This window comes from Eptatretus burgeri, chromosome 2 (assembly GCF_056783735.1).
Source record: "Eptatretus burgeri isolate ZD-2024b chromosome 2, Ebu_testis_v1, whole genome shotgun sequence".
Taxonomy (NCBI): domain Eukaryota; kingdom Metazoa; phylum Chordata; class Myxini; order Myxiniformes; family Myxinidae; genus Eptatretus; species Eptatretus burgeri.
In genome coordinates, this window is record NC_140962.1 from 44151020 (window position 1) to 44164764 (window position 13745).

At 43.0% G+C, this 13745-nt stretch overlaps 1 protein-coding gene and 1 pseudogene across 1 annotated transcript in view; both read right to left on the bottom strand.

Annotated features, from left to right (window-relative positions):
• The window catches only part of LOC147031935 (protein patched homolog 1-like), a gene marked incomplete in the record, with an annotated part of 209891 nt that overhangs the window by 160285 nt on the left and 35861 nt on the right, over positions 1 to 13745 (bottom strand). The window contains 2 exon segments of the mRNA XM_085869166.1: positions 7665 to 7756; positions 7988 to 8057. Of these exon segments, the coding sequence (XP_085725292.1) occupies positions 7665 to 7756; positions 7988 to 8057 (162 nt within the window).
• LOC147031938 (uncharacterized) lies at positions 8069 to 12892 on the bottom strand (annotated as a pseudogene).

Consider the following 13745-nt stretch of genomic DNA (forward strand, 5'->3'; position numbering starts at 1 on the left):
AGTTATGGATGCATTCACATGAAACCTGGTGGACAGGTTGGGTGTGCCACCAGGAAGAATTGATTAAATTTCGGTGGAGATCTAGATCTGGACACGCGAATTATTTAATTTTTAACTACTTCTTCACCGTTGAGAGATGGGGCTAAAAACGATATTGGATGATATCTCAAAAAGTTGAGGATCGATTCGGATGAAACTTGGTGGACAGGTTGAGTGTGTGACAAGAACTAATTGATTCGATTTTTGGTGAAGATCTCAATCCAGATCCGGATTCGAGAATTTTTCAGGTGATTTCTACACCATTGAGAGATGGGGCCAAAAACTACGTCTCGCATGTTATCTCTAAAAGTTGTGGATGACTGGTGACAAAACGAGGTGGAAAAATTGGTTTGGTGACAAGCCGATTTGATTTTGGTGAAGGTCTGGAATTAGATCCAACCTATCAGTGGCATAAAAAAATGTAAACTATTCAGCCTGGTGGAGGTATGTTCTCTTTCGGAGTGACATTCCGTTTTGCCAAGTTGTCAGTCTGAGTGATTTTTCATTTGTTTGTTTGCTTGTGTGCAGGATATCTCAAAAGGTTGTGGACGGATCCGGATGAAATTCTGTGAACAAGTTCGATGTGTGACAAGGACGAAACGATTAGATTTTGGTGAAGATCTGGAGCCGGCGACTAGAATTTTTTAAGTGATATTTCACCATTGAGAGATGGGGCCAAAAACGATATATCACAATATATCAATATAACGAGATGGACGCAATAAGAAGCAAAGAATGCCTCAAGGCCAGGTCAGTGACCTGACCTCAATGTCAGGTCAGGTTAGATCTGTGACCTGCTACAGGTACCATGTAAACCTGTACTAACCTGTTTCATGGTCTCGGTGTCAGCGACTAAACCGTCTCCCCCCCCCCCACCAGGTTTTCTGGTGAGGAGGGTGTTTGGATATGGACACCCAGCAGGATTAAAAACAAAACCGATCAAAGGGCGGAGATGCTCCTTGTGAGCCAACGGCCATCCATATCTAGTGCCCAACTGTGTCTGCGGATGTCCTCCTGCAGTTGGGTTACTTTTTTATTAGGAGGTTGGTGGCAGGATTTGCACTCCGGCCACCGTAAAACTCTTCATTCCGCAAAACACAAAAACGCAAAAAAAAATCTGAAAACCCACTCCATGGGAGTACCTCCTGCGCAGCTTCCCTTCGCAGGGTAGCTGACCGGATGACGGGATTGGGGCAAAGCATTCGGGACCCCAAATCTTTGATGATAGGAGGGAAACCACAGGGTAACATCCCTGGGTCAGATTGCGGGAGAGTGTGTCGGAGTGGTGCTGAGGTGTCGTCCACCAGACGGTGGTCTCCTTGGGTTAACCTGAGGCGGTCCCTTAGGGTGGGCGCTTGGAATGTTCTATCCCTAACAGAGCATGATCACCTGTCTCTGTTATCATCTTAGTTCAAGCATTTGAACATCAGTATTGCAGCTCTCTCTGAAGTTTGGAGACCAGATAGTGGCGAGATCATGGCTGGTGGTTACACCTATTATTGGTCTGGTCGCTCTGATGGTTACCATGCCCAAGGAGTTGCTGTAGCTGTGTCAAATAAGCGGACCCCAATGATAATTGAGGTAACACCGGTCAAGGAGCGTATTATGAGATTAAGGATTCGTCACTCCTTAGGTGTCATTTCCCTGGTCTCTGTTTATGCTCCGACTGAGGCGAGTGATCTCACCGTGAAGGACACATTCTACGCCACTCTCGAGTCTGTGGTTGATCAGTGCCCCAGACAAGATACACTTCGAGTCTTGGGGGATTTCAATGCATCGACTGGAACTGATAGGGATGGTGATGAGACGTGTGTTGGTCCCCATGGGTCAGGAACTATGAATCAGAATAGCACTAAGTTCCTTGACTTTGCAAGAAGTCATGGACTTAGGGTGGCTGGTTCATGGTTTCAGCGCCCACAAGCTCATTGCTGGACTTGGTATTCCAACGCTGGCGGTGTGGCAAAGGAGATTGACCATGTCCTCATTGACGGTCGTTGGAGGATGATCCAGAACTGCAGGGTCTACCGGAGTGCTCAGTTCCTCAATACTGACCACAGGCTTGTTGTAGCAACTCTAAAGCTGCACCTTAAATCCTGGAGAATGGTACCATCCCAGCCTAGGCTGGATGTTGGCAAGCTCAGGGATGAGAGAGTAGCTGAGGAGTTTGCGAACAGGCTGAGTGGACATTGGGGGGTCTGGGTGCTTTGGGGGGTCCTGAAGAGTTGTGGAGTGACTTCAAGACCACCGTCCTTGATGTTGCCGGTGGATGTCTTGGAGCTCACTGCAGGGCAAAGAAGAATTTTGTCTCTCAAGGGACACTGGATACCATTGACCAGAGTCGCAGGGCCAGGCTGAATGGCAGAGCTGAGCTGTTAAACTGTACGTGCACTGAGGGTGGACAAGGAGGCCTATGTGCAAGGAATCTGTGAGGGGGTAGAGCATCACCTGTGGACAGGTGATTCTTGTCCCGCTTACAGGGGAATTCGCGCATTGCGTTCATCCAAGCCCATCCCTCGGAGTACGACAGTTAGAGCAGAGAGTGGTAGGCTCTTGACAGATGATTCTGAAGTGAAGGCACGCTGGGCCGGTCACTTTGAGCGGTTGTACCAGGCTGATCCCCCAGCTGTCGAGTTGGACGTCAAGGGTGTTACAATCCCTGTTGCTGACCCTCGAATCAACTGTGGTCCACCTTCGCTTGTGGAAACACGGGCTGTGGTGAACCGGTTGAAACGGGGCATAGCTCCAGGGATATGTGGCATCCATGCTGAACTTCTCAAGGCTGGTGGAAATGCTGCACTCGTGTCGTTGAATGCAGTTTTGTGCTCTGCCTGGAACACAGGCATCATCCCAACTGATTGGAAGAGGGGCCTTGTTGTTCCTCTCTGGAAAGGGAAGGGTGATCACCAAGACTGCAACAACTATCGAGGGGTGACGCTGCTCTCAGTGCCGGGCAAGGTCTTTGCTCGGATAATTCTTGATAGGTTCGCCACCATCTGCTTGAGCACCAGCGTCCAGAGCAGTCAGGCTTTTCACCAAAGAGGTCAATGATTGACCGTATCCTTGCACTTCGTGTCCTCACCGAACGCAGACGAGAGTTTCGGCAGGGGCTGCTTGCAGCTTATGTTGATCTCTGTAAAGCGTTCGATTCAGTGAATCGGGATGTCCTCTGGAGGATTCTTGGTCTTCGTAGGGTGCCACCAAAACTGATCAATCTCATGTCTGAACTCTACTCTGGTACTGAGAGTGCTGTGAAGTGTGGTGGTACCATCTCTGACTTATTTCCAGTTGTTACTGGAGTTCGTCAGGGATGTGTACTTGCCCCCACACTTTTCAGCACTTGTATGGACTGGATTTTAGGGAGGATGTCGGAGAGATCACGCTGTGGTTCATCGTTTGGGAATGTCAAGATCTCGGACCTTGATTTTGCAGATGATGCAGTCATCTTTGCAGAGACTTTAGATATCCTTTTGGGGGCCCTCGAGGTGCTGAATGAGGAGTCGGAGCCGCTGGGATTATGGGTTTCTTGGGTCAAAACTAAGATCCAGGCTTTCGGTGACATCTTGGATGCTGCTGTCCTGTCTGTGTCTGTTTGTGGTGAGGATGTTGAGGTCATGGAGAGATTCACTTACCTTGGCAATGATATTCAAGTCTCTGCTGGCTGTGAGTCAGAGGTCAATAGACGTCTGGGTCGGGCCTGGGGAGTCATGGATTCACTGGATCATGGGGTGTGGCGCTGCCGGTACCTGTGCGGGAGGACGAAAGCCCGAGTCTTCAGGTCCTTGGTACTTCCAGTCTTGCTCTATGGGAGCGAGACTTGGACTCTGTCCAAGGATCTGAGACAGAGACTTAATTCCTTTGGTACCAGGACTCTTCGGAAAATCCTTGGCTATCGCTGGTCGGATTTTGTGTCCAACGAGCGGTTGCTGAGAGAGACTCGGATGATATTTGTTACCTGCATAGTCCGTGAGCGTCAGTTGCGGCTGTATGGACATGTGGCTCATTTTCCTGACGCTGATCATGCTCACCAGATTCTCTCAGCGAGGGAGTCTCATGAGTGGAGGAGGCCAGTGGGCCGACCACGTGCCTCGTGGTTTCAGCAGGTTGACCATCATCTCAAGGAGATGGGGATGGGCCTGGCATCTGCCTGGGGGATGGCCAGACGGAGGCCCCTGGAGTACCAGCGGAAAGTGGACGCAGCGACGCGCTGTTCTGGCACATGCTCCCATACCTGACCTGACCTGATATAACGAGATGGACGCAATCAGAAGCAAAGAATGCCTCAAGGCCGTTGGGTTCCCTGCAAATTTATTTCGGTCTCGTGTCAAACAACAATCATGATTGTTTAAAAATGTAATCATTCATTGGACAGAATTGACTGAATAGTTTATGGTTATAATAATTTTTACTTCCGATAGGTGCACCCTACAGAAACGCCATGATAAGCTATGTGTACACACAGACATGGCATTCGTTCAAGGTGGAAAACCCCCTTGGGGATGGGTGCAAATTAAGTCGCTACAACCTCTATCACGTGACCCTTAGTCCCCCTGGCAAGTTTGTTTGAGATTGGATAAGATCTGACCAAATGTATCGCGATCAGACAGACAGACAGACAGACACCAAATTGCGAATATTAGTATGATTTGTATGCACTCTTGAACCACTGGATTAAATGAGTTGAAAACTGCTGCTTATATTATACTCTTCGGTGCACAGGAATGTTTTACGCAGTAAAAAAAAAAATTATAGTCCAAGGGCTCAGGGTGGGGGTGGGGGAGAGGTGGAGGACTCCAATTATCTCAATGTAAACATGTATGGGCTGCATGCCATCATGCATTGGAGGAGGCATTCCCAGTCATACAAAAATGCACAAATTCTGGGGGAATTATCCCATTTGTAAGAATGGATTATTCAATAATAGTGATAAAATCACCAGGAGTGGCTGCGATTGACAACATTTAAATGTGATAAATCTCACACAGGAGAAATTTCTCAGTCACTTACTGATGAGAAAAAGGTTACTGTTTTAGTGGCTTGACCAACACAAGCCTTTTCTGAATTAAATGACATGAACCAAAAAAGAGAAACATTCTAAAGTGAAAGCATGATAAGCAGGAAAAGTGATTACAAATTGAACGAGAAGAGCACTCGGTAGAGCGCATACCTCTGCCACGCAACACCTGATATACGAGAACATGTCGGGCTCATAATATATTTTTGAAATATCATGATATGCAGTACTATATCGTTTTTTGCTCGATATCTTAATGGTGAAGAAACACTTTAAAAATTAAATAATTCTTGTATCCAGATCTGGATTCGGATCTCCAAAATCGAATCATTTTGTCCTTGTCACACACCCAACCTGCCCACCAAGTTTCATCTGAATCGGTCTACAACTTTCAGATATCGTGCTATATATTAGTTTGGGCCTATCTCTCAATGGTGAAGAATCGCTTAAAAAATTATTGTAGTGGGATCAGGATCCGGATCTTCACCAAAATCAAATCAATTCTTCCTTGTCACACACCCAACCTGTCCATAAAATTTCACCCGGATCCGTCTACAACTTGTTGAGATATGCTGTACACAAACAAACAAACAAACAAACAAGCAGTCATAGACTGGTACTTACGAAATCGTCAACTTGACCTGTGACCTTGTCTAATAAAAGCTGTCTCTAGAGAAGGTAGCGACACAAACAAGAAGTTTCTACGATGATTCTGTACCAAACCATCAAAAATCGAATGTTTGACCTCACTGTGACCTTGACCTTTGACCGATTTTGACCAAAATCTAATCAGCGCTAGCCATCACCCTCCTGAATCACATGGTGTAATTTGACATTGGTAGCTTCTTCCGTTCTCGAGTTATCGTGCCTACAAACACACAAACAGATGACGGAAGTCATCAATATACTTACGAAATGTTTAGATTTCGTAAGTAACAAACAAACAGACAGACAGAAAGGGGTGAAAACATAACTTCCTTCACCTTCGCTGGTTGGAAGTAACAATATAAATCTAGCATAACTGGAAAATACGTTTTGAGAATGGAAGAGATGATCAATATATATCTTGTGTTGTACAGTGTTTTTCAAACATCTGGAATAATAGGGATATATATATATATATATATATATATATATATATATATATAAATATATATTTATATATATACATATATACATATATACACATATACATATATACACATATATACACATATATATATATATATATATACATATACATACATACATATATATATATATATATATATATATATATATATATATATATATATATATATATATATATACATACATACATATATACACATATACATATATACACATATATACACATATATATACATACATATATATATATATACATATATACATATATATATATATATATATATACATATATATATATACATTTTTTTTTATAATAATTGCTCAAATTGCGAGTAACTGACATACATACATATCAATTCTTATATGTAGGTTTCTTTGAACGTTTCTTAACATTGACATCAATTTTAGTGCATTCGTTTCTGATTTAATTATTTTGATCTTCAATAGTACATGGCTCCATCCCAGTATAAACCACGAATTTCAGGCGTCTCCAAAGAAAAAAAGTCAAGTGGCATTCAAACTGTAACTACATGGGGGGGGGGGGGCATTCCATCGGTCCAAAGGCATTGCCTCAAAAAAATAATACATATTAAAAATATTTCCTATGATTCTGGACTTTTGAAACACCCTGTATATTAACTTAAAGAGTTTGATAAATAAAATGACTGAATTGATATGGAACATGGATGTATTACAGGAGAGGTGGAATGACAAAGCAAACTTTGGGTGAGGGAACATTTTCATGCGAGTGATAATTCCTTTTGGAAATACCTCACTCCAAATCAAAAAAAGAATCAGAAATAATAGTTTAATGGTGAATTGGTTTGAGATAATCCATGAGACATCGTTTTGCTACAAAGAGCAGTTCATGTAAATTAACTTTGATGGATTTAATTGCAACAATGGAGCTGAGCTACAACAGCATGCATCTTATTTAAATGATAAAAAAAAATGTAGAGGTTTCAACATGATAATCAGCTCATGTATTTGATAAAATTAGCAGTTCTTAACGAACTAAAACCAGGACCCACCACGAATGCAAAGAGAAAGAGAGGAGAAATTTGTTGGTGGCCATCTATTATACATGAAAATAACGATGGAATTTTCGTGTAAGAAGATGACGTCTCTCACACCTACTATACCCCCCTCCTGACCCCCAATCTCTCCCTTCCTCCATTTCGTCTATCCATGCACTTATCTACCTTCCCTTATTCTTATATCCTGGAAACCTCTTTTGACGTCTCTCTTCGTCTTGCCCAAATTTCCCTGCCATCTTTTCTCTTTCCTATCCTTTCCCCTTGTCAAATTTTTCTCATTTTCAATTTTCTCAATTTTTTTTTCTCTTCCATTCACTTTTTCACGTGTAGTAATGTGAACCTTATACCTTGAAGGAAAAAAATGAAAGACAGGTGGGCTGCATGAAGATTCCAACAAAGAAAGCACCCACAGTGGGTTAAGCTTGGTTGCAAAGGCAGGTACTCACGGGAGATAGGCAGAGCCACCCTGCAGCTTGGCTCCATCCCAGAAGCAGTCCAGGGGTGTGACGATGACGCACGGAAAGAGGCGTTCCATGAGCTGGGAGGTGTGGGCAAGTGGGGAATGTCTTCGCTCTCTCCATTTTTATGCCCCACGAGACACAAGAGGAAAGGCCCCCCAAAAAATGTATGTGTCCAAATTTTTCCTGGCAAAGAGTCAAAACCTAAATGTTGTAAGCTAGGCCTGTCTGATCTTGCATCATTGTGAGATGATCAGTGTGCCTGGGCTGGTTGTGACCTTACATTACCAGTGAAATGGAGTTCTACTTACCCTGTCAATCGTAGAGTCTTCAATGAGAGGCATTCCACTCTTGAAGCACAACTTGTCCAATGTCCACTCCCTGAACAAAATAGGGCACAAACAAATGCATTAAGGACACACCAGGATGCACATTAAGTTTAGCCATATCTGCGCAATTAAAACAAATTGATACATGTGGCTTCTTTCTGCAACAGTGGAGGATCCCACGTCAAATGTTCCGGTCAGACAGGATAGCTCGCTAATAATTACGGTACTTACGATTAAAAACTACGGCAAAGGTGAAATGCAAAAATAATGTTTTTCCACCTGAAAGCATCCAGATATTCATAAATAGATTGATATGACAACTATTCTGAGAGTCGTACATCCATTGGCTGGAGCTATAGATTTAAAATATTTATTTTGTTTTAATAATACAAATTACTACTTCATTGAAACGAGAAGGGCACTCAGTGGAGCGCATACCTCCGCCACGTAATGCCTGATCCACGAGAACATATTGGGCCCAAAACATTTTTGAAATATCATACTATATAGTACTATATCGTTTTCGGCCCTTTCTCTCAATGGTGAAGAATCACTTTTAAATTAAATAATTATCGTATCCAGATCCGGAACCAGATCTTCACCAAAATCTAATCAGTTTGTCCTTGTCACACACCGAACCTGTCCACAACTTTTTCAGATATCCTGTACACAAACAGACAAACAGACAGAAAGGGGTGAAAATATCACCTTCTTCACCTTCGGTGGCGGAGGTAATAACAGTGAGGGAACATTCCTCACAAAGGAGGGTATTCAACCTTAAGGTGAAGGGATTTAATACTTTGTTTGCACCACACACTGTTCCATTCTGGTGTTTTACCCATCCATAAGTGAAAAACCACAAAGTCCAGGCAAGTATATATAATTACCTTTGCAAACTTTGTTGCAAAGGTTATGTTTTGATCGCTGTGTATTTATTTATATATTTGTGAATATGTGTGTTTGTTTGTTTGTTTGTTTGTTTGTTATTCGCATAACTTCAAAAGTATTGAACTGAATCGCAGCAAATTTGGTGAGATGATTGGTTATTATCCGTGGACCATTTGATTAGATTTTGGGAGCGATCGGGTCAAAGGTCAAGGTCAAGGTCATGAAAAGGTCAAAATCGTCTTTTTACCATAGCGCGGTCAATTTGTATCCAATTTGCATGCGACTAATGCCAAAATGTTCAGAATTCAATGCCCCATCTGGTGATATGTGACATGACACAATGACGTAATAACCCTTATTAGCGGTTGGAAGTCAAAGGTCGGGAAGTAAAATTTCACCATTTACTGATATATCTGATGATTATCAAGATTCTCACAATATTTGTTTTGTTTCAGGAATTAAAATAATGGCCAAGACGACAGCCAATGCGGAAAGTTTCACTAAATAACACATCCAAATTCATGTTAAATTCATGGTGATTGCCAAGTGAGTGCATATTAAATCCACAAACACATTTTTGCAATTCTTTCGAAAAAATTTAAAAACAAGCTCAAATGAGCGAAGATCCTCGTCCTCTTTATGATGATGTCATAAAAACGAATATGAGCTCATTGTGATGTTATCAGGTTTGAGATAAATTATCTGTGCTAATGCCCGGCTTGATTCCCACAAACAAAATTCAAACAGCTTGCCCAGTTTCGGAGATAATGGTATAGGCGATTTCCATTAGCGGCGATATTATGACCTCAACTTTTTTTCTCGGAAGAATTTCCAAAATCGGAGATGGTTACTGCCTGCGCGTGGGCTTTCTGCATATACATGGCAAGTTTCACGAAGATCCGATGAAAACTCTGGGTTGTGAAACAAAAAATGTCAAAAAATAGGAATGGCGTCATAAAAATTGATGTCATAGTGATGTATCATATGTGCGGTAATTCATCTCTGCTAATGTCCTGTTTGATTCCCACAAACAGAATTCAAAAAGCTTGCCTAGTTTCGGAGATAATGGTATAGGCGATTTCCATTAGCGGCGATATTATGACATCAACTTTTTTTCTAGGAAGAATTTCCAAAATCGGAGATGGTTACTGTCTGTGCAGGGTATTTTTACATATATATGCCAAGTTTCAGGAAGTTTCCATGACAACTGTAGGCTGTGAAACAAAAAAAGTCCACAAGAAGAAGATAAAGAACAACAATGTGAGTCAGACTTAGAGATCCTCCACGAGGATCTAAAAATTGCAATAAATTCTTAAGGGAATACATTTTGTATATGCTGAAGAGGTTAAACACAACTTTATCCACTGCAATGATGGCACTTCAGAAAGAAGCCTTCTGATCAAAAGGTTGGCTACCTACAGGATGAAGTGCATTGAAGAGGATGGAAATTATGTGGAATAATGTGACAAGAATCACATTATTTCACATGATCTAAATCGATTACATAATGGTATTACATCTATTTTGTAGGTTGGGTGACAGAACTTATGAAATGACCATCAAAGATTAATACTGAATAAGAAACGTTTTATTTTTAGTCAAGGATGTCAGGGATTTTTTTGTTCAGATTCTTCCAAAAGCACCAAATTTGGCCCATATGTTACCCATACCATACTTTTTCGATTTTAGATGGGCGCCAAGACGGGCGCCCCCCGGGGCCGCCATATTGGCGAAATCCAATTATGGCCGCCATCCGGGTTAGAGGTCAATCGTAGTTAAAAAAAAACCAAATCATGAATAATGCCACTTTTTAGGGGTTTTCGGGGTCAGGGAATCTGATTCTGATCTCATTTTGATGATTTCAGGTCATGGTCACCCCATTTTGGGTTCAAAGGTCAAAGATCAAAAGTGGTACTACTAAAAGTTCAACAAAAATTATTCAGGAACAATTTTTATTAAAATACTTCGGGAATAACATCTGCTGACAAAACGCCACTATGTACGCTCAGGAGATATCCGTGGAACTCGTCCAGTGAGAAGTTGCCCTGAGCTTTACTATCTATATTATCCACATCGTGGGTGGTGAAGACCTTGAGACGGCTGTTGGTGGGTACCACCATCCCATCCTCAGCATGGCGAGCACACGCCGCACGTGCAACATCTCGCTTCACTTCCATGACGCGATTGTATGATACTGAGATACCGTGTTCTTGGTCAATCCCAATCTGTTTTTGTCCCGTGCGTGTCCATGCAGTTTGAGGCCATGATACAGGGGGAAGGGGGTTTCTCGCTCCTTGTGCCGTACTGCAGACGTCTTGACTGCATGGTGCGTACCCTTACTCGTATTTTAGATGAGCAGTTGTGAGATGTTGCATGCAATCTTCTCCTGCACATCCAGAATGGCGTCGCCACTGATCTTCTCACGTCCACGAAGAGCTGACGGGCACCGGAGAACTACGTTGAAGAAACTCATCTCCTCGTTGACTGGAGCCGTGAGGCAGTAAAGGGGGAAGGAGCCGTTGAACGGCTCCTGACTCTGTAGACAAAACTTGTGCATCACCACCGCAGCCCGCATGAACGTAAGTGCGTCCTCTTGACCAATCTGAGACCTATATGTCTTGGCCAGCTCATCAACCACCTTCAGTTTGTGAGATATGTAAATATCCTTCCTGCCTTCATTCCCCTTGGAAAACTCAGCCCATTCAGGTCGGAGGTCGAGAAGGTGATCCTTGTATCAAGTTGGGTGTGGCTCTTTTTTGTCTCGGCATGGGTGACCATGATCACTCATAAGCTTTTGATACATCTCACGTAGCTCTGAGAGCTTAAATACGGTGGTGTCCGAATGTTCGATCAGGGCTACAATTTGAGCACAGATGATGGGATCGAAGGGCGGAGGTGTGGGACCCACCGATTCTAGTCGCTCGGCAGCGCGAGCGGAGTCTCGCAAACGTAGATAACACTGATGGTGATTGATAATAGGCATCAGCCGCATGTGCATCAGACGCTACGGCAACGAGTCTGCCAAGTAAATGAAAGTTTTTGTTCGTCTTCACCCAACTCTTTAGATTGGCATCTACGACATCGGTTACTTCCTTGTGGAGGTTGGCCTGGTCCTCTGCCTCACAGATTACACAACACTTGACATTGGCTGGAGGCTGAAATTCCCCAGATGACCTGATTTTTTTGGGGACTATTCTGAGAGCCGGCTTCTTTATCTAGCTTCTCTCTCGCCCGTTTGACATGAGAACTACTACAAAAACTCCTGCAAGTTTTGTGATACCTCGCGTTATGCGATTTAAGAGTTGCTGCAATACCTGAGCCATCATTCAACTGACTAATCGTGACATTGATACCAGAAGGAAGATTATTGGCACTGATAGCATTGAAGTCTTTGAGATCTCTCTCAAATGATACAAGTCCCTCCTCCTTAGGAGTTTGCAAGGCTTCTCCAGTTTTGTCCCATTGACAAAGACAACAGAGTCCCCAATTCATAATTTTGGTAGAGGACATAGTTCGACACTCATATTATGTGGCTCGTCGTCGCAATAAACTTTCGTCTTGTCATCACGGCGACATGATAGCAGCTTGAGTCGCAGGTTCCGGATCCACTCCTGAACACGCAAGAACAGAAAATAAGAAAAAAAAAATAGAAAATTATGTGTCAGGGTGTCAGAAAATAAAGGTTTGAGAACGACAGTTCGAGTACAAGTGTTGGAAAGTGGGGGGTTGAGAATGAGGTTCGAATACGGAGTTGGAAAATGATGGTTTGGGAATGAGATTTGAAGGATAATGAAGGTTTGGGAATGAGGAAGAGAACAATTGGGAAGGTTCTACAAACAATCATTGACCCCATACTGGCAGCCCCCAAATGTTACATTTTCACCTCAAGCCAACTGATCTAACAACTCGATCTTTTCACCCAACGTCGTAACCTTTCTCTGCCTTTTGGCACAACCAACTTTATCCATTGCTTTACATTTGGGTTCATAAAAAGTGATGCATGTGAAACAACAAAAGGCTGCAAAATATATATATATATATATATATATATATATATATATATATATATATATATATATATATATATATATATATATACATACATATACATATATACATATATACATATATATATAGTGTTGTGGTTACCAGATTCGCAAACCACCATTCAGGTCCCTTAGGTGAGGTATCTCGGTAAGTGCATGTGTAGTTAGGCCCAAACCCGTTGTCTAGTGGGAATACATGTCATTTATACGTGCTGCGACTCTTCAGGATAGCCGTTTTTCTTTTACTATCTTTATTTTGGACCAATCGCCACCATCACAACCACAACAACAACCACCAACCACAACGCCGCTTCACCACAACCGCCATGACCTTTACCGTCGCAACTCGCCACCATCGCATCACCGTCATCTCGCGCCACTCATGGGCACCGATGCTGGACTCGTGTAGGGCGCACGTTGAACAGCGTGTACAGAGTCACGGATTTTCTGCTTCAAAAACGGATCCAAAACGACACACGCCCACTTTTTGCCGTCCAATCGGTGAGCGAGGGGCGACTGGCCCGCCCCAGGGCGATCGATATATGCAAATTTGTGGATCAAAAAGCCTTCACGCCCACTTTTTCTCGGGCCAATGGGGAGCGAGTTGAAAGGTCAAAGGGAGGGGGTCAAAGGCGAAGTTACGGGGGGATAAAAGGACGGTGTTCGTCAGTCAAAGAAGTCGTAAAAGTCGGAACGAGGAAGAAGGGAGTCGCAAAGGAGTCAGAAGAGAGTCAGCAGAACGGGAACGAGAAAGAGTCAGCAGAACGGAGGCGAAGGAGTCGGAACGAGGCGAAGGAGTCGGAACA